General features: G+C 39.6%; 1 protein-coding gene and 1 pseudogene across 1 annotated transcript in view; both read right to left on the bottom strand.

The window, feature by feature from the left end:
* LOC143023022 (uncharacterized) overlaps window positions 1–21,808 on the bottom strand; it is a 42,307-nt gene that overhangs the window by 2,494 nt on the left and 18,005 nt on the right. The window contains exons 4-7 of the mRNA XM_076181470.1: window positions 19,214–20,117; window positions 16,809–16,918; window positions 9,149–9,240; window positions 3,762–3,905 (exon numbers count right to left, since the gene is read on the bottom strand). Coding sequence (XP_076037585.1) covers window positions 3,762–3,905; window positions 9,149–9,240; window positions 16,809–16,918; window positions 19,214–20,117 — 1,250 coding nt within the window. The remainder of the gene's footprint in view (window positions 1–3,761; window positions 3,906–9,148; window positions 9,241–16,808; window positions 16,919–19,213; window positions 20,118–21,808) is intronic.
* Window positions 2,138–3,120, bottom strand: LOC143023021 (uncharacterized; annotated as a pseudogene).

The raw sequence follows: 21,808 nt of genomic DNA, 5'->3' as shown, positions 1-21,808 counted from the left end.
GCTGAACGTTCCATGTTTCCGTGTATCTAGGTAAGGGTGGTCTCAGATTAAATATCCCTTTCATGAATCTGATGACCAATGGGTGATTACCAGCTCTGCAGCCATCCACAACAATGCCTAGAGACGAGATAGCACTTCTTGCTGTATTGATGGTTTCATAACCCACGTTCCTGTCAAAAGTTTCAGACAAAATAATTATAATGTTTGAAACAGTGGGATTAAAGGGATTAACGTTCCATCTATCTCAAAATTGTGTCCATCTCTTAAGGTGCAGTCGGTATTGTTTCCCTGTACTTGGTTTCCAAGAGGCCAGGATGATGTCCGCACCCGCCTTAGAAATTCCTTTCTCTCGCAAGTGGTGCCTGATAGTAGGCACGCCATCATTTGTGTGTGGCGCATGATTGGATGCTCCTCCCCTGAAGATGAGTGCATTATCACCCCCCTCTTCTGCGTAATGGCGCTAGGGTGATCGATCAGCATCCCAAGCAATGTGCCCATCCATGGTTGTGATAACCATAGTGGAACAACCATCCACACTTTCGCCCCTCCACTTTTATCTTTTGCAGGCACCTAGCAATCAAGGTAATTGCCTAATAAGCCTTGAAGCAAACAAGTCTATAACTGGGGTACCAAAAACCTCACACAACTGGTGGAAAATATATACATTAAGTTTCTATTCATGCCTATCATTAACTAAGCATGATGCCATGTCTGCCAGCATGTTAATCTTGCCTGGGACATGGGAACACGTGATCCAGGCAATGTAAGTGAGGCACCAATCCCAGATTTTGGTGGCAATCTCATTGCAAGCAATAGACTTTGTATCACCCATTTCATTTACATAAGTCATTGCAGTGGTGTTATCACAATGTACTTTAATATGTTTCCCTTTCAATACTGGTGTAAACACTTGCAACACTAATAAAATGGCTTTAAGCTCTATAGCATTAATGTGTATTAATTGCCATGGACCAATTACCAGAAGCAGACTGACTGTTAATATGGCCCCCCAACCTATGTTGGAAGCATCAGTGTAGATGTCAATGTCAGTGCCAGTTCTAAAAATTTTCTTATCTTGTGTTGAGATGTTATCAATCCACCATTGAAGGTCTGACTTCATTCCTTCTGTAATTGTCATATAACTATTAAAGTTCCTTTTTTCAACCTGCAAGGCTGCAATTTTTTCTGCTTCTAACTGTATAATGCAGTTTACCCCAGCTCTACTGCTGGAATGGCAGCCACCAAGAACAGTAACCCTGGCTACCTCTCTAATTTTATCTCTACTTTTACTCCTAAGTTTTTTACAGGCTTGAATGGTTTTCAGAATCCTGCATTCAGGTAAAGAAATGGTCATATCATTAGTGTCAATAATGTTTCCCAAGTATTCAATGGACTTTGTGGGCTTCAACACTGACTTTTCTACATTAATGCAAAAACCTAATCTCTGCAATAATTCCATAGTATCATTTATACAAGCAAGACAGCCTGTCCTGGACTTATTACATATCAGAGTATCATCAATAAAACTGGTAAGAGAAGCCCTTTTTTTCTCAGGGAAGCAAAAACTGGTTTCATCAACTCGGTGAAAATTCTAGGACCTTCTGAAATACCATTGGGAAGACAAGTGAACTGATAAATGTTGTCCTCCCATTTAAGACAAAATTTTTTGTTGTTCTTCTTCTGCAATTTTCATTATGTAATAAGCATATTTAAGGTCCACTGAGGCAAGGTAGTCCTCTGCATTGACCAGTCTAATGGCTTGCTCAAAGTTCTCCATCTTAAAATGTTTATAAGGAATATGTTTGTTGAGTTCTTTTAAGTTGAGCACCATCCTATATCCACCATCCTTTTTCGGTCTCACAAATATGGGGGAAATAATTTGACACTTCCTCCTCTGGTGTATTAATAATGACTCCGAGCTCCAAAAGTTTCGTAATCTCATCATTAACAATTGCTTGTTCTTCACACAATTAAACTTATATGTTACTTCACGTAAAAATAAGTGTCCTACATTATCAAAATTTATGTCCAGATGAGTGCTCCACCATGTCCAAAATTACTGGATCTTTGGTAATTTTCTGACACTCATGTAAAAAATAGTGTAGCTTACCTGCTACAAATGTGTTACTAACCTGGCTTATTGTCGGGGCTTTTGATAACCCCGACCCTTGGCGTTTTTTGGGTCTGTGTCCTGGCGTGACGATTGCTGCCACTGGCCCCCCCCGGAAGCCCCACCTCTGCAGTCCGTAGGGCTGGAACCTCTCTGTGTGGTTCCTAAACTTGTTTTTCCCCCAGAAGCTTCTAGACCTGCCACTGGTGGATTTCCATGGGAAAATAGACTTCTTGTTTCCAAACTTATTTTTCAGCTTTTCCGTTTCCTCAATCTGTTTGGCTGACTGAGAGACGTCATCGCCGAACAGAAAACTGGACATAGGCACCTTATCCGAACACAAATGCAAGTATTTTTGGTTGACATCATGTTTCATAATGAAGCATCTTGCCAAGTTGGTCCTGTGATTAGCATGACCAATCATCGCCAAGGCACTGTTAATCCTGCTCACTTCTGGCATAACCACTGGGTTACTGTCATCCTGCGCCACCCTATCTAAAGCTAACAGTGACTTAGCAATAATGGATCATGCAGAAATAATATCATTGCTTACTTCCTTTAACCTGTAGTCTGCTTTCCTTGCATCCGTTTTCAAAGCTCCCAAGATCTGTGGGTTGCATTCCACTGGTGCCAGTGCAGGGCAATTGTTGGGACACCTGGTGATTGGGTCCTCTGAAATTGCCTTGTAGTCGTCCTCCTGCAGACGTTTTTCAAAAAAGCAGTTAACCATAGCAGCCACCTGCATTGTCAGGGGGCTCCAAGGCCTTTGCAGCCTGCAACAGGACACTACCCCTAGGAGTAATACCTCTGATTTCTCCGTCCTCACTACTGGAGTCCACAAACCCTGAAAATGCAGCAGCCAAAGCTGGTGATTGAATGCCTGAAGTGCTTGCCTGGAAATTCACTTGATGAAGCTGTGGGGAAAGGGTCCTGCTAGCAGTCAGTTTTGCTACATTAGCCTTCAAGAGTGCCACTTCTTCCAATACTAATTTCCAGGAAGGTTCAGGCATAGCATCCTGAATAGGGTTTGCTTGGGGCCTAGCTTGGCTGCCTCTGGCCCCCCCGGACTCGATGCGCCGGGGTGATTTATTTACAATATGGCGGCATTCATGACCCACATGCCGCCTTCCCTGCCTCACCGGGGATTCACTGGAGCTACCAGTTCTACCCCGGGAATTAGACCTCACTCTATCTCATGAGGATCTGCTGGTACTCCTCCAACTGGGGCCAGGACAAGAAACCTCATGTGGAAGGGCTTTGCGATTCTCAGAGCCAGACATGACTGCCGACCTGCAGTAAACAAGCCCTATTAACTCAAAATTATTCACATTTATTGGCAAATTGGCAGGCCCAACCCATACCAATGCCCTATGGTAGGCCCATCCTTACCATAGATCCACATGAGTATAAGGCAATGTACCTGTGTGACAATTGCCGAATCTGGTGAAACAACCTCTGAAAGCTTGATGAGAAAGACGTCCAAACAGCACAGGGGCATTCCAACAACTGACAGTTGGAGCGCTACAGCGACATCTCATGTGAAACGCTCCATGTGGCAGAAGGTGATTTGACAAGGTAAAATTATTTGGTACCCATGAAGTATATAGCTATTTACATAGCATAGATTGATATGTTACTAGTTACAACTTACACATAGTGGCTTTCTGGTGGCATCAAATGGAACTGAAGGCTGAGTCTGTTCCTGGTCAAGGGTGTCAATAAGATCTTGATGGCTTGACACCCACAATGTCCTAGGTGCTGTACATTCTACCATATTGGTAAAACTGTGAGCAGTCTGTGGTACAAATTTTTTAATTTCAAGACTCAACCCTGTTTACATTTATAATTAAAATTATTTCGAGGTTGGATGTATACTAGCAGATTTTTCCAACTAATCTCAATACCTAAATTCTATTTCTACATAATTTGTATCTTTACTTACATGCATAGACACAAAATAAATGCAAATCAATTTGGTGGCACAAGATCTTCCTTGTCTAAAGCCAAATTGTTTTGGTTTCAGTATCTTATTTTCTTCCAGATTTTAATCCATCTACTTTTGATAAAATATTTGAAGAAGTTATAAAAAGTAGAAGGATTAAACATCTGGAAGAAAATAAGATATTGAACCCAAAACAATTTGGTTTTCGACAAGGAAGATCTTGTGCCACCAACTTGATTTGTTTTTATTCAAGGCTAATAGATATAATACAAGAAAAGGGCAGATGGGCTGATTGTACTTTTTTTTTTTTTTTTTTTAGGAATGTCCCCTTTGGGGCTACAAGTAGCAGGATTCCTAGTCCTATCCCTATCCCATTTTTTGTCACCTCAAGTGACTCAACTGGGAAGACTTTGTGGTAACATTCTTTTCTCCCACCACAGGGTTAGGCAAAAAAAGGAAATGAATATTCAGAGAAATGGTACAGGACAGTAACAATGGGTGGGGGGACAGCATAATGGAGGGACAGTCACAGTATAATAAAAGTGTCATCATTTCTCTATGAACAGCTATTTCCTCTACCACAGACAAAATAATGTGTAGCTCTAGTCCATAGCAGCACTCCACACAGACCCTAAAATATCAGCTGCATGCTACTTTGCCACAGTAACATGCAGCCAATACACAAAATACTAATAAGAAAACTTGAAACAACAGGTGTACAATTAAAGTTAATGAAATGGATGGAAGATTTCTTGAATGGGAGAAAAATGAGGGGGGTAGTTAGAGACAAAAACTCAAACTGGGAAGAAATGATAAGTGGAGTCCCACAAGGTTCTGTACTAACTCCAATAATGTTTGCCATATATATAAATGACATGGATGAAGGTGTTGAATGGGTGGAAAGGGTGGCTACAGGAAGACCATATGTGTGGCAGCAGGACTCACACCTCAGGGAAAACCCAGAAGTGGCTGTCTGAGAACTTTGACTTCACTAGTCTCAACATCTGACTCCCCAACTCGCCTGATTGCAACCCCATGGACTATTATGTGTGGGTCACAGTTAAAAAAGACACCAATTATAACACCTGCAACACCAAGGACGAGCTGATTGCCAGGATCAAACTTGTATTCAGGCATCTCTCAAAGGACACTGTGAAGGCCACATGCAGCAGGTTCAGGTCCCACCTGGAGGCCATGTGGAGGCTCAGGGCAGCTTCTTTGAGTGAGCTGTTTTTGGCAAAAAGATCCTCTAAGAGATGCACTTTGAATTTTGAGAAAACATAAATTTTTTGCCACAATATGTTTTTATTTCCTTTCCAAAAAAGTGTCAAATTCATCCCAAACACTGTATATACATGAATAGAATCACCAGTGATGGTGATGTCAATCAAATAATTCCGACTGTTGTCCCCAGATTCGAACCAGGCTCATGAAATCATGATGCCATCGCCCTCCCGACTGAGCTATCGAGCCTATAAAATTCTCTAAACTGAAAGTTTTTCTCCCAAGGAACTAGGCCAACTACTAACTGCTGTCCATACTTATTTTTACAGAAAACCAGGCCAACTTGTAGCTAGTGGTTAAGCTGGTACGTTTCCTTGATGTACTTATCATCATTGTCATGTTACCAGTGACGGTGATGTCGATCAAATAATTCTGACTGTTGTCCCCAGATTCAAACCAGTCTTGTGAAATCACAATGCCATCGCCCTCCTGAGCTATCAAGTCTATAAAATTCTCTAAACTGGAATTTAATCTACTCCCGAGGAACTAAGTCGACTGCTAACTGCTGTCCGTACTTATTTTTACGAGAACCAGGCCATCTTGTAGCTAGTGGTTAAGCTGGTACGTTTCCTTGATGGAATTATCGTCGTTGTCATACCTGACAGTTTGCTTGGTTCTCTGTAAAAATAAGTACAGATGGCAGTTAGCAGCTGACTTAGTTCCTCAGAAGTAGGTGAACTTCCAGGTTAGAGAATTTTATAGGCTCACAAGCCCGGTTCGAATCAGGGGACAACACTCAGAATTATTTGATCGACATCATCACTAGTGATTCTTTTCAAGTATGACAACGACGATAATTCCATCAAGGAAATGTACCAGCTTAACCACTAGCCTGGTTCTCTGTAAAAATACGTACGGATGGCAGTTAGCAGTCGACTTAGTTCCTTGGGAATAGATTAACTTTCAGATTAGAGAATTTTATAGGCTCAATAGCTCAGTTGGGAGGGTGATGGCATCGTGATTTCACAAGCCCGGTTCGAATCTGGGGACGACAGTTGGAATTACTTGATCGACATCACCGTCACTAATGATTCTATTCAGGCATGACAATGACGATAAGTCCATTAAGAAAATGTACCAGCTTAACTAATAGTTGGCCAGGTTCTCTGATGGCAGATGGCAGTTAGCAGTCAACTTAGTTCCTTGGGATTAGATTAACTTTCAGGTTAGAGAACTTTATAGGCTCAATAGCTCAGTCAGGAGGGCGATGGCATCATGATTTCACGAGACCAGTTCAAATCCGGGGATGACAGTCAGAATTATTTGACTCTGTATATACATACAGTACAAAAAAGAATGTAAGAATCCAAAGAGCAATGACAAAGATGGCACCAACACTCAAAATTGACATTTGAGCAAAGATTGTCTAAACTGGAACTACCAACCCTGGAACAAAGAAGAGAAAGAGATCTATTGGTCATTTACAGAATCATGAAAGGCATGGAGGTCCTTAATAGAGAAGACTTATTAAAGTGGGATAAAAGAAAAACAAAGGGACATGAAAAGAAACTCAAAATAATAGCTATAGAAGACATCTGAAGAAAAAAGTTTTTTACACAGAGTGGTGGATGTCTGGAACAAATTGGTTGAAATAATAGTGTGTACAAACACCACACAAGAATTTAAAAATAAATTAGATGTTATGAGATACAAAGACGGGTCATTATGAGTATAGCTCCCCTTCCCGTATAATACATACATATACCAAAGGCTTTTTCCCTCTACACGGGGGGTAGCCAAAAAGAAAAAGGCATAGAAACCACTCCCACCAATTCCATTTCCTATACAGGAGTCCCTCAAATAACGCGGGGGTTAGGTTCCTGAAATTACCACATATGACCAAATCTGTGTATGCTGACTTTCCATATTAAATACCGAAAACTGTATGTATGTGTACGTGCGTGTGTGTGTATTTACCTAGTTGTATTTTACGGGAAGGGGAGCTATGCTCGTGGTGTCCCGTCTTTATATCTCATTTTATCTAAACTATTTCTAAATTCATGTATTGTTTTTGCACACACCACTTTCTCATCTAACTTGTTCCAAATGTCTATTACTCTGTGAGGAAAGCTATTCTTTTTCAGATCTCTTCTATAGCTGTCTTTCTTGATTTTCTTTACGTGTCCTCTTGTATTTCTTTCATCCCATTTTATTAGATCCTCTCTATCAATAATTTCTATGCCTTTCATGATTCTGTAAATAGTTATCAAATCTCCTCTCTCTCTTATCTGCTCTAGTGTCTGTAGCTCGAGTTTTGCTAGTCTCTCTTCATATGATAATATATAAAGGGGGAAACAAGGAAAACCCTACTAACTATAGACCAGTCTCTCTTACAAGTATGATAGCTAAAATTTGTGAAAGAATGATCAAAAGTAGATGGGTAAGGCATTTGGAAAAAAACAACATACTAAATCCAAGGCAATTTGGATTTAGACAAGGATGATCATGCATCATAAACTTAATGTGTTTCTATTCAAGGCTAATAGATAGATAGGCTGACTGTGCATTTCTAGACCTGAAAAAAACTTTTGATAAGGTGCCACATAAGAAGTTGCTTAAGAAATTGGAAACTGAGGAATACAGGGCAAACAACTGAAGTGGATAGAAGACTTCTTTCATGAAAGAAAAATGAGAGTGGTAATAAGAGTCAAACACTCTAATAAGGATGAAGTGATAAGTAGAGTTCCACAAGGAACAGTTCTGGCCCTAATAATGTTTGCTATATATATTAATGATTTGGATAAAGGAAGTGAAAGTTATATGAGCTTCTTTGCGGATGATGCAAAATTATTGAAAAAAGTGAACACTGAAGAAGATTGTGAGTCACTACAGAATTATCTCAATAAAGTATGGGAATGGAGTAAGAAGTGGGAGATGGAATTCAATATTAAGAAGTATAGTATAATGGAATTTGGAAGAAGCAAAAAAAACAATAGTGGGATCATATAAATTGGGAGAAGAAGGAATAAAAACGTAGAAAATGAGAAGGACCTGGGAGTCATTATTATGAATAATATGTCTCATGAGAAACATATAAATAATTTTTTTGGCAAAACTTATAATTTAATAAGAACAATCAAAGTGGCTTTTACATACCTGGATGAAGAAATGGTGAAGAAAATACTAGTCACTTTGATAAGACCAAGATTGGAATATGCAGCGATGATGTTGTCACCAAGTACAAAAAATGTATAACAAAACTTGAAAAAATACAAAGAGCAATTACGAAATTGGCACCAACACTTTCAGAACTATCATATGAAGAGAGACTAGCAAAACTTGAGCTACAGACATTAGAGCAAAGAAGAGAGAGAGGAGACTTGATAACTATTTATAGAATCATGAAAGGAATAGAAACTATTGATAAAAAGGATATAATAAAATGAGATAGTAGAAATACAAGAGGACACAGAGAGAAAATCAAGAAAGACAGTTATAGAAGAGACCTGAAAAAGAACAGCTTTCCCCACAGGGTAATAGATGTTTGGAACAAGTCAGATGAGAAAATTGTGTGTGCAAAATTAATACAAGTATTTAAAAACAGTCTAGATAAAATGAGATGTGAAGAAGGGACACCACAAGCATAGCTCCCCTTCCCATAAAATGCAACTAGGTAAATACACAATGTAGGACACTGGGATCTTTCATCCATGAAGAGCTAAAATAAAAGGGAAACAGTTGGGTGACAGATGGGAATGGGATGGGTGAGGATGAGTGCATGTCTTGGCTGGCCACCCCATTTGTAAGAGAGAACAAACTTTTGGTATATAGATTGATAGATTAAACAATTACAAAACTTTATCATAACAAACCTGCTGGCTGTTAGGGACATATGGAGGCACTCCTGCAGGTTGTGTAGATGACCACAAAGGTGGTACAGCCAACTTACATATCTCTTGCTGTCCTGATAAAACATAATCACATTTTATTCATGCCAATGCTAATTCTATACTATCCTCACTATTGGTTTATGTGTTGTTCTTCCTCACCATCATCACTACTTTAAATTTACACTATCACCATTACCAGCTCACTTGCACTTTTAAGTGACCAAAATCTATGCCATCACTACCATTAGGCAACATGCTGTGAACAACTCAATGAAAAATGAGACAATTATAAAGGCACAAGAAAAGGATCTGGGAGTGTGGGTCATGGATGACTTGTCAGCAAGTGGGCAGGGATTGTCAAACTTTGAAATTGTGGGCATTATTGGTCTTTGAAAATAAACAGTTACTCTGCTTGCATAGGATAGAAACCACCACATAGGTTTCCAGGAAGAGAGGTGTTAGGATAAGGGGTTATTCTTAGATCATTAAATCACAGTTCCATGCTATGTAAAAAGGACTAGAAGGAATAATCTCTCAAAACAGAAGTGTGAAGTGTGCAATAGTGGAAGAGGTGTCTACACTGTGAGCAGTTGACAAAATAATCATAGCTCCAGTTGACTACTTCCCTTATATGGGGGAAGAAGACTTTGGAATAGAGACAGAATAGCTCCAGCTTTTCCCCACTTCACAACCCCACCCTCCCTCTTTTCTTGGCTCCTCCTGGATGACAGGTCATCCCTGCATCTTACCCACTGCCCTGGGTCATAAGCATTGAAGCAAGACACAGCACATCCACAGCAAGGCCGCTTCATTTAATTAGTGACCTCCCCTCATGCAGAAAAAGAGAAGACAGGGAGGAATCCCTTCAGGCTGCATCAGAATATCATTCACACCCACTCCCTCATCCCCCCACCCACTCCCTTCCATGCATCATTCATCATCCCATCATCACTACCTTTCCTTTAATTTCCTCCTGTCCTCCTTGTTTCACACACCATCTTTGCACACCTTGTATTTACCTAGTTGTATTTTATGGGATGGGGAGCTACACTCATGGTGTCCTGCCTTTGTATCTTGCAATATCTAGTTTGCTCTTAAATTTATGAATGGTTTTTGCGCACACTATTTTTTTTTTTCAGTTTGTTCCAAGTGTCCACCACTCTATGTGGAAAACTGTTTTTCTTCTGATCTCTTCTATAACTATGTTTTTTTTTTCTTTCCATGTCCTCTTGTGTTTCTCTTGTCCCAGTTTAACAAGTCCTCTCTATCGAGTAATTCTGTGCCCTTCATGATTCTGTAGATGGTGAGTAGGTCGCCTCTCTTTCTTCTTTGCTCCAGAGTCGGTAACTCCAGTTTAGCCAGTCTGGGTGACCACAATGTCACCACATATTCTAGTCTAGGCCTTATCAGTGTGACCAATATTTTTTTAATAAATTCTTTATCCAAATATGTAAATGCCACTTTTATTGATCTTAGCAAGTTTTAGGATTCTCCGACAATTTTGTTTATCTGTTTATCATAGGACAAGTCGTTTGAGATAATTACACCCAAATCTTTTTCAGATCCCACTTTCTTTACCTCCTTAGTTCCAATTTTATATTGTCCTGATATTCTTGTTTTTACTTTTTCCAAACTCCATTATACTACACTTAATGCTGAAGTCCAGTTCCCATTTCTGACTCAGGTCTTCCTGTAGTGATTTGCAATCCATTTCAGTTTTTACTTTCCTTAACAATTTAGCATTGTCTGCAAAGAAGCTCATGTAACATTGCACATCGTCATCCATGTCATTCACATAAATAGCAAACATTACTGGAGCCAATACAGATCCTTGCGGAACTCCACTGATCACCTCTTTCCAACCTGAATATTTTTCTCTGAGTACCACTCTCATCTTTCTACCAATCAGGAAGTCCTCCATACATTTTAGTAGGTTCCCTTGTATCCCTCCTATATGTTCCAGGTTTTTTTTTTTTTTTTTTTTTTTTTCTGTGGTACCTTGTCAAAAACTTTTTGTAGGTCCAGGAAGGCACAATGAGTCCATCCATTCCTTTCTTGCACTATGTCTATTAATCTTGAGAAAAAACATATTAATTTTGAGGTACATGATCTTTGTCTGAACCCAAATTGTCTTGGGTTTATTATATCATTTGCTTCCAGGTGCTTTACCCATTTATTCTTTATGATTTTCTCACAAATTTTGGCTATAGTGCTTGTTAGTGAGACTGGTCTATAGTTAGTTGGTACTTCCTTGTTTCTTCCTTTATATATTGGTACAATGTTAGCATTTTCCCAGTCTTTTGGTATTTTTCCTTCTTTACATGAGCAACTTATTATGTTATGTATTTTGTCCATTAGTTCTTCTTTGCATTCTTTTTGAATCTAATTTGCAATTATGTCCGGGACATGTGATTTCCTGACATCAAAGTTTGATAGATGTTCCATTTTTTTTTTTTTTTTTTTTTTTTTTCACTCATGGGGGGAAATCACACTTCATTTCCTTCATCCCAATATTGTGCTTTTTCTCTAGTGAAAACAGACTTGAAGTGATTATTCATGACTTCAGCCATTTCTCAATCTTCTGTGTATTCTATATTTCCTTGGCATAGTTTCACCATTTCCTGTTTATTTTTAAGTTTACCATTCACATATCAATAGAATGGCTTGGGTTGCTCTTTGCATTTATCTATAATGTCTTCTTCATAGTTCCTTTTTTCCTCTCTTCACACTTTTACATACTCATTTCTATAGTTCATATATACTTGCCATTTTCCAATTTTTTTTTATCCTTTCTCCATCTTTTCCAAGCTCTGTCCCTTCTATCTTTTGCCTCACTGCATCTTCTGTTGAGCCAGCATTTAATGTAAACTCTATCTAGCTTCTGTCTTGGTACATGCCTATTCACCCCTTCATTGTAATTTTCCATCAAGATATCCCATTTCTCTTCCACTTTGTCTCTTCCACGTATTATTTTTCCCAATTTGCATTCGGAAGGAATTTCTTTAGTTTTACAAAGTCTGTTTTGCTGTACATCAATCTTCCTTTCCTATGTTTTTCATTTCTCTCCATGTATATTTCTTCCTTTAGTTTAGTCTCAATAAGCATATGGTCGCTCTTTCCAATTGGTGTCTTACATTGGATTTTGTCTACAATTTCAGGTTCTGTTGTAAATATCAAATCTAGCCTCCATGGCTCCTCATTATTTCTGTATCTGGTGTTTTCACTGACCCACTGTGTCATTGTATATTCCATGGTCATGTCCAGTAACATATTACTCCACAAGTCTTCTTTGCCTTTCACTATCATGTCCTCCCAACAAATTTCCCTGCAGTTAAAGTCCCCCATAATTATCAGTTTACTTCCACCCATTAGTATCTCATTCAATGAATGCCTTGTATCTTCTAGCATTTTCATATGCTCGTTCTCTTTCCAAGCATTCGTTTTTGGGGTCACATAAGTTACCACAAACTTATGTGACTTTTATCATGATCAGTTCTACATTACCTTTACCCTCTTCAATTTTTGCCACATTCAAGTTTTTCTTGGCTAAGAACATTATTCCTCCTCCCTGTTTCTTGTCTCTGTTTTTAATCCAGTAATTGTATAGTCCATGTCCAACATTGATGGTATTGCACCCCTTAGTTTAGTCTCCACAATTCCCATTATGTCTGGTTTTTCTTCTAACAGGTAATCATTAAGTTCATTCAGTTCTGAAATTAATCTGTAGAAGTTAATATAGGCCACTTTTGATTTTTTCCTTTCTCAATCTTTTTTCATCCAGGAGGTCCCAAGATAAGAGGGAGGGTAGAGGATGGAGGGGAGTGGAGTGTATTAGGAATGGAATGGGTGGGAATGGTTTTTATGCCTTTGTTTTTTGGCTACCTCCCTTGTAAGGGGGAAAAAGCCTTTGGTATATGTATGTATATATCTTTTTTTCTGTCTTTGGTTTGCCCATTCTGATGTACCATTTTCTCAGTCTCATGTTGATTACTCTCCAATAGAATTCCTTGCTTTCGGTCTCCGTTCTCTTCGCATTTTTTTCCCTTGGCTTCATCTCTTAGTGTCTTCTCTTTTTCTAATTCCTCAATACTCATATCTATTTTTATCCATATCTTATTATAATGTTCACTCCTTGCCAACTTACCTACTTTTTCAAATATGTCTCCTACTACCATTTGTGATCTTAGTTTTATCTTGAACTATCTACATTCCTCCTCCACTCCTAGTTCTACTCTATCCTTCACTCTCTCCCATTCCTCTCTCATCTTCTTCTTGTACTCCTGTCCTTTTCCTCTTTCTCCATCTATCCTTCACTCTCAACTTACATTCCACCAAAAATTTATCTGATATTCCCCCATTCTCTCTTCTAAGAACATGAACATCCAATACTCTTCCTTCTCTTCTCTTGGTTACCACTATATAGTCCATTAAACCCCTATCTACAACCCTTCTGTCCACCACCCTCTCCCATGTGTACTTATGCTTGACTTTCTTCCTAAACAGTGTTTCCTATCATTAACTCTCTAGACACATCTCTACTACAATTTTTTCCTGTTATGTGTTATGTCACCCTGGCTGTTCAATTTATACATGGATGGGGAGGTGTGAGAGGTAAATGCAAGGGTGGTGGGTCAGGGGTTGGAGATGGTTAAAGAAAATGGAGAAAAGTGGGAGATAAACCAGCTGTTGTTTGCGGACAACACTGCACTTGTAGCAGGATCAGAGGAGAGGTTGAGGAAGTTAGTGACAGAGTTTGGGAAAGTGTGTGAAAGAAGGAAGTTGAAGATAAATGTGGGTAAAAGTAAGGTGATGAGACATACAAGTGGCAGCAGACTGGAAGTGAGTATTAAGGGAGAGGGACTGGTGGAAATGGATAGTTTTAGATATTTGGGTGCGAATGTGGCAGGAAAGGGAGGAGTGGAGGTGGAGGTAGAGTGTAGATTGAGAAAAGCGAGTAAATGGCTTGGTGGATTGAAAAGTGTAATTAGAAATAGACATTTGGGAATGGAGGCTAAGAGGAGATTATACGAAGGAGTGATTGTGCCAACAGCACTGTATGGGGCAGAAACATGGAACTTCAGAAAGGGAAGAAAAGAGTTTGAATGTGTTTGAGATGAGGTGTCAGAGAAGTATGATAGGGGTTACTAGGCTGAATAGATGAGAAATGAGGAGGTGAGGAGGAGAATGGTGGTGGAAAGGGAGTTGGGAGATAGGGTAGATGAAACGAGTATTGGGATGGTTTGGACACATGGAAAGAATGAGTGAAGAAAGACTAGTAAAAGAGGTGTGGAAGGCAAATGTGGAGGGAGTGAACATGAGGGGGCGACCTAGAATGAGATGGATGGAGTAAAAAGGGCTTTGGGGAAGAGGGGAATGTCTGTTGAGGAAGGACAGGAGAGGACAGAAGACAGGGGTGAATGGAGAATGGTTGTATATGGATGATGTTGTGATGCATGAGGTGGAATGGGTGGGGGATGGGGGGTGAGGGAGTATGTATGAGAAAATTTTGACACAGCCCGAAGGGATTTCTCCCTATCTCCTTTTCTGTGTGAGGGGACAGAGGTTTTTTTTTTTTTTTTTTTTATTTTTTTTGCCGATTTAATGAAGTGGCCTTGCTGTGGATGTGTTGTGTCTTGCAACACTGTTTCTGACCCAGGGTAGTGGACAAGATGCAAGGATGACCCGTCATCCAGGAGGTGCCAAAATAAGAATGAAGGGAGAGGGTGGAGGGGAGTGGAGTCTGATAGGGATGGAATGGTTGTGAGTGGTTTTTATGCCTTTCTTTTTTTGGCTACCTCCCTTATATGGGGGAAAAAAGCCTTTGGTGTATGTATGTATACATGTATTCTACACTTCCCAACCACTGACTAGGTCTCAGTGTTTTTTTTAAGCTACATGAAAAATGCTGAAAGAAATAATTTTTTATGCTATTCTCAACATCTAAGAAAGAAGTGGGTACTAACATTGTTTTTAAGCTACATGAAAAAGGCTGTAAGAAATAACCTTTAATGCTATTCTCAAAACCTAAGAAAGAAGTGGGTGCTAATATTGGTTATAGTGGTGATGAACAATCTAAGCTGTTTACTTGCCTTTGAAGAATGCATTTCACCCACTGGGTTCACAGGATATAAGTAGTTTGTTTAACAGGTTATTCTTACAGCACAAAATGTGTAAAGGTGTGTAAAGAGGAATAGGAGGAAAAACAGGGAGGCTATGTTTATTGCCTCTAAAAATAAAAGAGCACAGAAGAGAAAGAGCTGGTGCTGCAGTGTCCAGCTTACAAGCAGCTGGACTGTGTGTAAAGATGATGAAGAGAGGATAGCACCACCCCCAAGAAAATAGACAGTAGTTATCCAAGCTCTGCCACAGGCACTAAATACCCACCCCACCTCCTGAAGGCTGCAGGTCTTCTGCAAGACAGACCAAGGACTGATTGATTGACTGGAAGAGGTTGATTATATTTACACTTGAACTTCATAGGTTCCAACCTGAAGATTTCAGATATCTCATTATTGGTCAATCAATCAATCCATTGCCCCTGGTCTCTCTTGCAGAAGACCCATGGCTCTAAGGTAACCTGCAACAGCCTCATGGCTCCACCTCCTTGAGAAAGGCAGGGTATGATGTATTGGTTAAATCCAGGATGAGGCTGAAGCTGGTAAAAATTGGTGATACTGTCTCCCACACTTTGAGGATTTATCTAAGGTTTGCATATTTTCAGTTGAAATGCAAATATAGAACAAAGTAATCTCATCTTTTGAAATTCAGTTTTATAATTTGGAGAGCAAACTTAAACAAGAAAAATCACACCAAGACAAGAAGCATCAACTTCTCAGTACAATAAAGGAAAACAACATCAGGATCAAGTCAAATGAAAAAAAAATTGAAGATTGGTTTTCTATACAACAGAAGGATGCAGAGATCATGAAGTGGCAGAAAAGATTATGTGAGAGTAGAAGAAGATATGGTGAAGAAAAAAATTATATATAATAATAATAATAATAATAGATAAATAAAAATAAAAAATAAAGAAACAAAAATTAAATATAATAATAATAATAATAGATAAATAAAAATAAAAAATAAATAAGATAACAAATAAATAAAAGAAAAGAAATTCATAAATAAATCTTGTTAGGGATGTAGTAATCAAGGTCAAAAGTGTCACTGATGTTAGCAAGAAAGAGGATCACATTATGTTCCAGAGGGAACATCAGGAACATGAGTCGCAAAATGCTAAAAAAAAAAGTTATTTTCACAATTACTAGAAATAACTTGAAATTGACAGATGAGGTCAAAGGGATGCCTCTTGTCCATTTAAAATTGAATTCAAATCATAAGCCACAGCAAATAAGATAATCACCAGGTTTTGGAGGTGGGTAATGACATGTTTAAAGACATTTGAGTTGGGAGAAATGCCACTGAGGATGAACTTGCAAAGACATGGAAACTTGTAAAAGCCAAGGATAGGAATGAAAAGAGGACAGATGAAGTCTGCTATGTATGTTAAGTACTGTATATGTACTATCCAATCCATACAGTTACTGCTAATGCACAATCAAATTCACTAATATAAGCAAATTACAACTTCCACCCTCACACATTCTTAATCATTAATTAAATAAGATGCAACATCCTATACCTTGGCCAAGTTGTTGGGCTGGTGACATATGCAAAATCATGTCATGTGAATTTGGCTGCGATCCACCAGACTGATGACCACTACTCTGACTGCTCAGTTCATTATCTCGACTTCAAGAGAAATGTAAAAATCAATACCAAGCAAAGTTACAATGTTAAGTATTTATACATATATTTTGTTGAAGGGAGTATAAACAGCACATGTTAGGTTGCTAAGCTGTGTGCCAGAAAATACTGAAAAGATAATGAATGGTTTATAGTAGAGATGGGATTGAGACAAATATTTATCTCATCATTTACAGGAACAGAACTCCACTCACAGATTTTGATCTCCTCATTTCTATCCCCCATATATGGCTCTAAATTCATAATTTTTATTAGACTACTTCCTCTATTAAGTTATTCCAGAAGTTAATACATCTTCACTCCTTTTATTATTCTGAACACAACAATATTGTCATATTTTCGTTTTTCTTTTAATGAGGGGAGATCCAGTTTTTGTACATACATATCATTACCAAAGGCTTTTTCCCCCTTACAAGGGAGGGAGCTAAAGTCAAATGCATAAATCCACTCCCACCCATTTCATCCTCACATACTCCACTCCCAATCGCCACCACTCCCCTCCTTCTTTTCTTGGCTCCTCCTGGATGATGGGTCATCCCTGCATCTTGCCCACTGCACTGGGTCAGAAACAATGTGATAAAACACTGCACATCCATACCAAGGCCACTTTATTTAATCAGCAACCCTCCCTCTCTGTCCCCTCATGCAGAAAAAGAATATGGGGAGAAATCCCTTTGGGTTGCATCAAAACATCATTCACATATATTTCTCCCATCCCCCCCCCCACCTCCCTTCCATGCATCACAATATCATCCATATACAACCATTCTCCATTCACCCCTTCTCCCTACCCTCCTCAACAAACATTACCCTTTCCCAATGCCTCTTTTAGCCCATCCATCCATCTCATCCTTGGTCTGCCCCTCATATTCACTCCCCCCACCTCTGCCTTCCACACCTCCTTTATTAGTCTTTTTCACTTTCTTTCTTTCCATGTGTCCAAACCATCCCAATACTCTTCATCAAACCTATCTCCCAACTCCCTTTCCACCTCTACTCTCCTCCTTATCTCCTCATTTCTGACTCTATCCAGCCAGGCATTTCATCTCAAACACATTTAAACTTTTCCTCTCTTATGTTCCATGTTTCTGCCCTATAGCACTGTCTGCACAATTGCTCCTTTATACAATCTCCTCTTAGCATCCATTCCCAAATGTCTATTTCTCATTAAACTTTTTAATCCCCTAAGGGATTTACTTGCTTCCCTCACTCTTTATTCTACCACCACCTCCATTCCTCCCTTTCCCACCATATTCACTCCCATGCATCTAAAGCTATGGTCCTTGATAGAGAAGACTAAATTGGGATAGGAGAAACACAAGAGGATATGGAAGGAACCTTAAAAAGGAATGTTATAGAAGAGACCTGAAAAAGAACAGCTTTCCCCACAGAGTGGTGGATGATGTCTGGAACATACTAGACGAAACAATAGTATGTGCAAAAACAATACACAAACTTAAGAGCAAATAAGACATGGCAAAATACAGAGATGGGACACCACGATCATAGCTCCCCTTCCCATAAGGTACAACTAGGTAAATACATCCTCCATTTTCTCTTCCTCCCAGTTTTTGTTTCCTTCCTTCATATATTTAGTCTGGGAACAATATTTGGTTGTTGTTCTTTGATGGAAGGAAAACCCTGTGATCTTCGATGAAACTACTGCCAAATCCAAAATGTAAAACAAGACAAGAACCCCACTATTGCAAGAAGCAGCAGCCCTGGATGGGCCAGTACTTTGTCTCCAGATCTGGTCCAAAAACTCACACTATTCACATTATCACTTCTCTCCCTCTTAATCCTGTTTTTTCACATAAGGTCAGTACCCTGATGCCTTCCCTCCCACACCTAATAACAAGGACACAATAACCAACCCAAGCCCATACACATGCCCAAACAAACAAAAGCATACACTATTTAAAAAATAGTCTCAATTCAAACATAAAAAAACAATATTACAAATATTTACATACCACCTACTACATCAGCTCCCAGAGGCTCAACTCCATGTCCCCCCACCCTATCTCTCTCTGAAAGAAAGATGAGGGGGGGGGGGCATAAAACTGGACAGGGAAGGTGGAGATGGGTAGGAGTGGGATACACATCAAACACCTTACTAGCTATATATTTGTCTTGACAGGTATTACAATTAAGGGAATAATATAAACATAAGAGGCTAGGTCTCAATTTAAAAGGTGTGTGCAGTTAACAGAAGACAAAAATGGAATGCAGTTTCCCTATTAAGGAATTAGTAAATATTTTACAACTTATTCTTCATACCTGATATAGAACTGAAAATTTGTTGCTTCTGAAATTTCAGTTTGTGGTCCTACAGTAGACAGATGGCCAGTCTGGTATCTTGGGATTAAAGTCACAGGCTGAAGTGATTCAGAAGGACAGACTCTCCTACAACTGGCTGGATGATTTGGAACAAGGAGAAAACTTCTGCCTGTAGACGATCTTGATGGATGTTGAGCATTGGCTTCATAAAAACTATTATGTGAGGATGGGTTGCTAGGGGATGGTGCATTATATATAACATTTTGAGGAAAGTTAGTAATTTCTGGGTTCTGGGGATAAAATGTTCTCATATCTTGCCATTTTCTTTTCTCAGCTTTGTGATGAAGATTGGGTACATCAACATAGTATAAAGGCTGGGTTACAAGAGAAGGTAACCACACTTCCTGAGTTGAGTCTATATTCATTTTGACCTCAGGTTCACATTTGGCCTTAATAAATGAGTTCACATTATTTGTATTATGATTTTGCAACACATTGTCAACGTCACTTAATTTACTTTGACAGCTTTCATTTACATCTTTACTTGTCTGTGAATTTGACAAAAAGTCTTTATCAAAGACTGTTGAGAAAGTATTGTTCTCTTTATCACCAACTGGATTTTTCTCACACCTTTTTAGATATTCTAATGGGTTTATTACAACTGTCTTTGAATTATTTTTCTTTAAATCTTTAATTTCTTGTTGTGGAGTATGGGGCACTGCTCCACCTGATTCAGTGCTCTGAAGTTTGTGATTCATTTTGTGTTCCTCACACTTCCTTAAGAAAGACAATGGATCAATTATCAGTGTTCTTGGACATATTGGTTCCAGCAGTCTTGAAGTCTTTGGAGTTTTGGTTAGGTGTGGGTCTGAGTGGAAGTTATTTCTTTCATTGCTATCAGTGACTGTTGTAGAGAGAGAGAGAGAGAAAAAATAAAGTAAAATAAAATAATAAATAATGACTTAATAAGAATAAATACATCTATAAAAGATTTTTTCCCTTTTACGAGCCAAAAAGCAAAGGCATAAAATACACTCCCACCCATTCCATCCCCACATACTCCACCCCCATTCACTCCCTTCCTCCCTCCCACCTCGGGTCCTCCCAGAGGACAGGCCATCCCTGCATCTCATCCATTGCTCTGGGTCAGAAGCAGCACCATAGAAAGGCTGCTTCATTAAATTGGCAACCCCCACCTTCCCGTCCCCTCATCCAGAAAAAGAGAAGACAGGAAGAAATCCCTTTGGGCTGCATCAAATTATTCTTCACACATACTCCCTCACCCCCCATCCCCCACCCACCCCCTTTCATACATCACAGCACCATCCACACACAACCACCCTCCACTCACCCCCACCTTCTGTCTTCTTCCGTCCTTCCCCAACAGACACTCCCCTCCCTCCCAATGCCCCCCTCCCCTACCCCATCCATCCATCCCATCCCCGGTCACCCTCCCCCATGTTCACTTCTTCCACCTCTGCCTTCTACACCTCTTTCACTAATCTTTCTTCACTCACTCTTTCCATATGTCCAAACCACCCCATCTCCCAACTCCCCTCCTCACCTCCTTGTCTCTCACTCTATCCAGCCTAGCAACCCCTATCATACTTCTCAGGCACCTCATCTCAAATACATTCAAATTCCTCTTCTCTTCCTCTCCCATGCTCCATGTTTATGCCCCACACAGTGCTGTTGGCTAAATCACCCTTTTATACGATCTCCCCCAGCATCCATTCCCAAATAAAATAAGACAAATACATACATATACCAAGGGTTTTTTTCCCTCCTACAAGGGAGGTAGCCAAAGTCAAAAGCATAAATCCACTCCCACCTATTTCATTCCCACATACTCCATTCCCATTCACCACTCCTCCCTCCCTCTTTTCTTGGCTCTTCCTGGATGATGGATCATCCATGCATCTCACCCAATGCCCTAGGTCAGAATCAATCTGATAAGACACAGCACATCTACATTTCATTGGCAACCCCCTCCCTCTGTCCCCTCATGCAGAAAAAGAGAAAATGGGGAGAAATCCCTTTAGGCTGCATCAAAACGTCATTCACACATACTCCCTCACCCCACCCCATCTCCCACTCGCTCCCTTCCATGCATCACAGCATCATGCATACACAACTATTCTCCACTCACCCCTATCTTCCATCTTCTCCCTTCCTTACTCAACAGACATCCCCCTCTTTCTCAATCCCCCTTTTAACCTATCCATCCATCTCATCCTCAGTTGGCCCCTCACGTTCACCCCCCTCATGTTCACTCCTTCCACCTCTACCTTCCACACCTCTTTTACTAATCTTTCTTCACTCATTCTTTCCATGTGTCCAAACTATCCCAATATTCTTTCATCAACACTATCTCCCAACTCCCTTTCCACCTCTGCTCTCCTCTTCTGATCTCACTCTATCCAGCCTAGTAAACCTACCATACTTCTCAAGCATTTCATTTCAAACACATTCAAACTCTTCATCCCTATGTTCCATGTTTCTACCCCATATAGTGTTGTCAGTACAATCATCCCTTCATACAATCTCCTCTTAGCATTCATTCCCAAATGTCTATTTCTCATTACTTTTTAATCC

Source organism: Oratosquilla oratoria, unplaced genomic scaffold (assembly GCF_046742065.1).
Source record: "Oratosquilla oratoria isolate Oo_2021 unplaced genomic scaffold, ASM4674206v1 SCAFFOLD278, whole genome shotgun sequence".
Lineage (NCBI taxonomy): Eukaryota > Metazoa > Arthropoda > Malacostraca > Stomatopoda > Squillidae > Oratosquilla > Oratosquilla oratoria.
The sequence above is the reverse complement of the archived record's forward strand: the minus strand, read 5'-3'. Positions and strand labels throughout refer to the sequence as shown.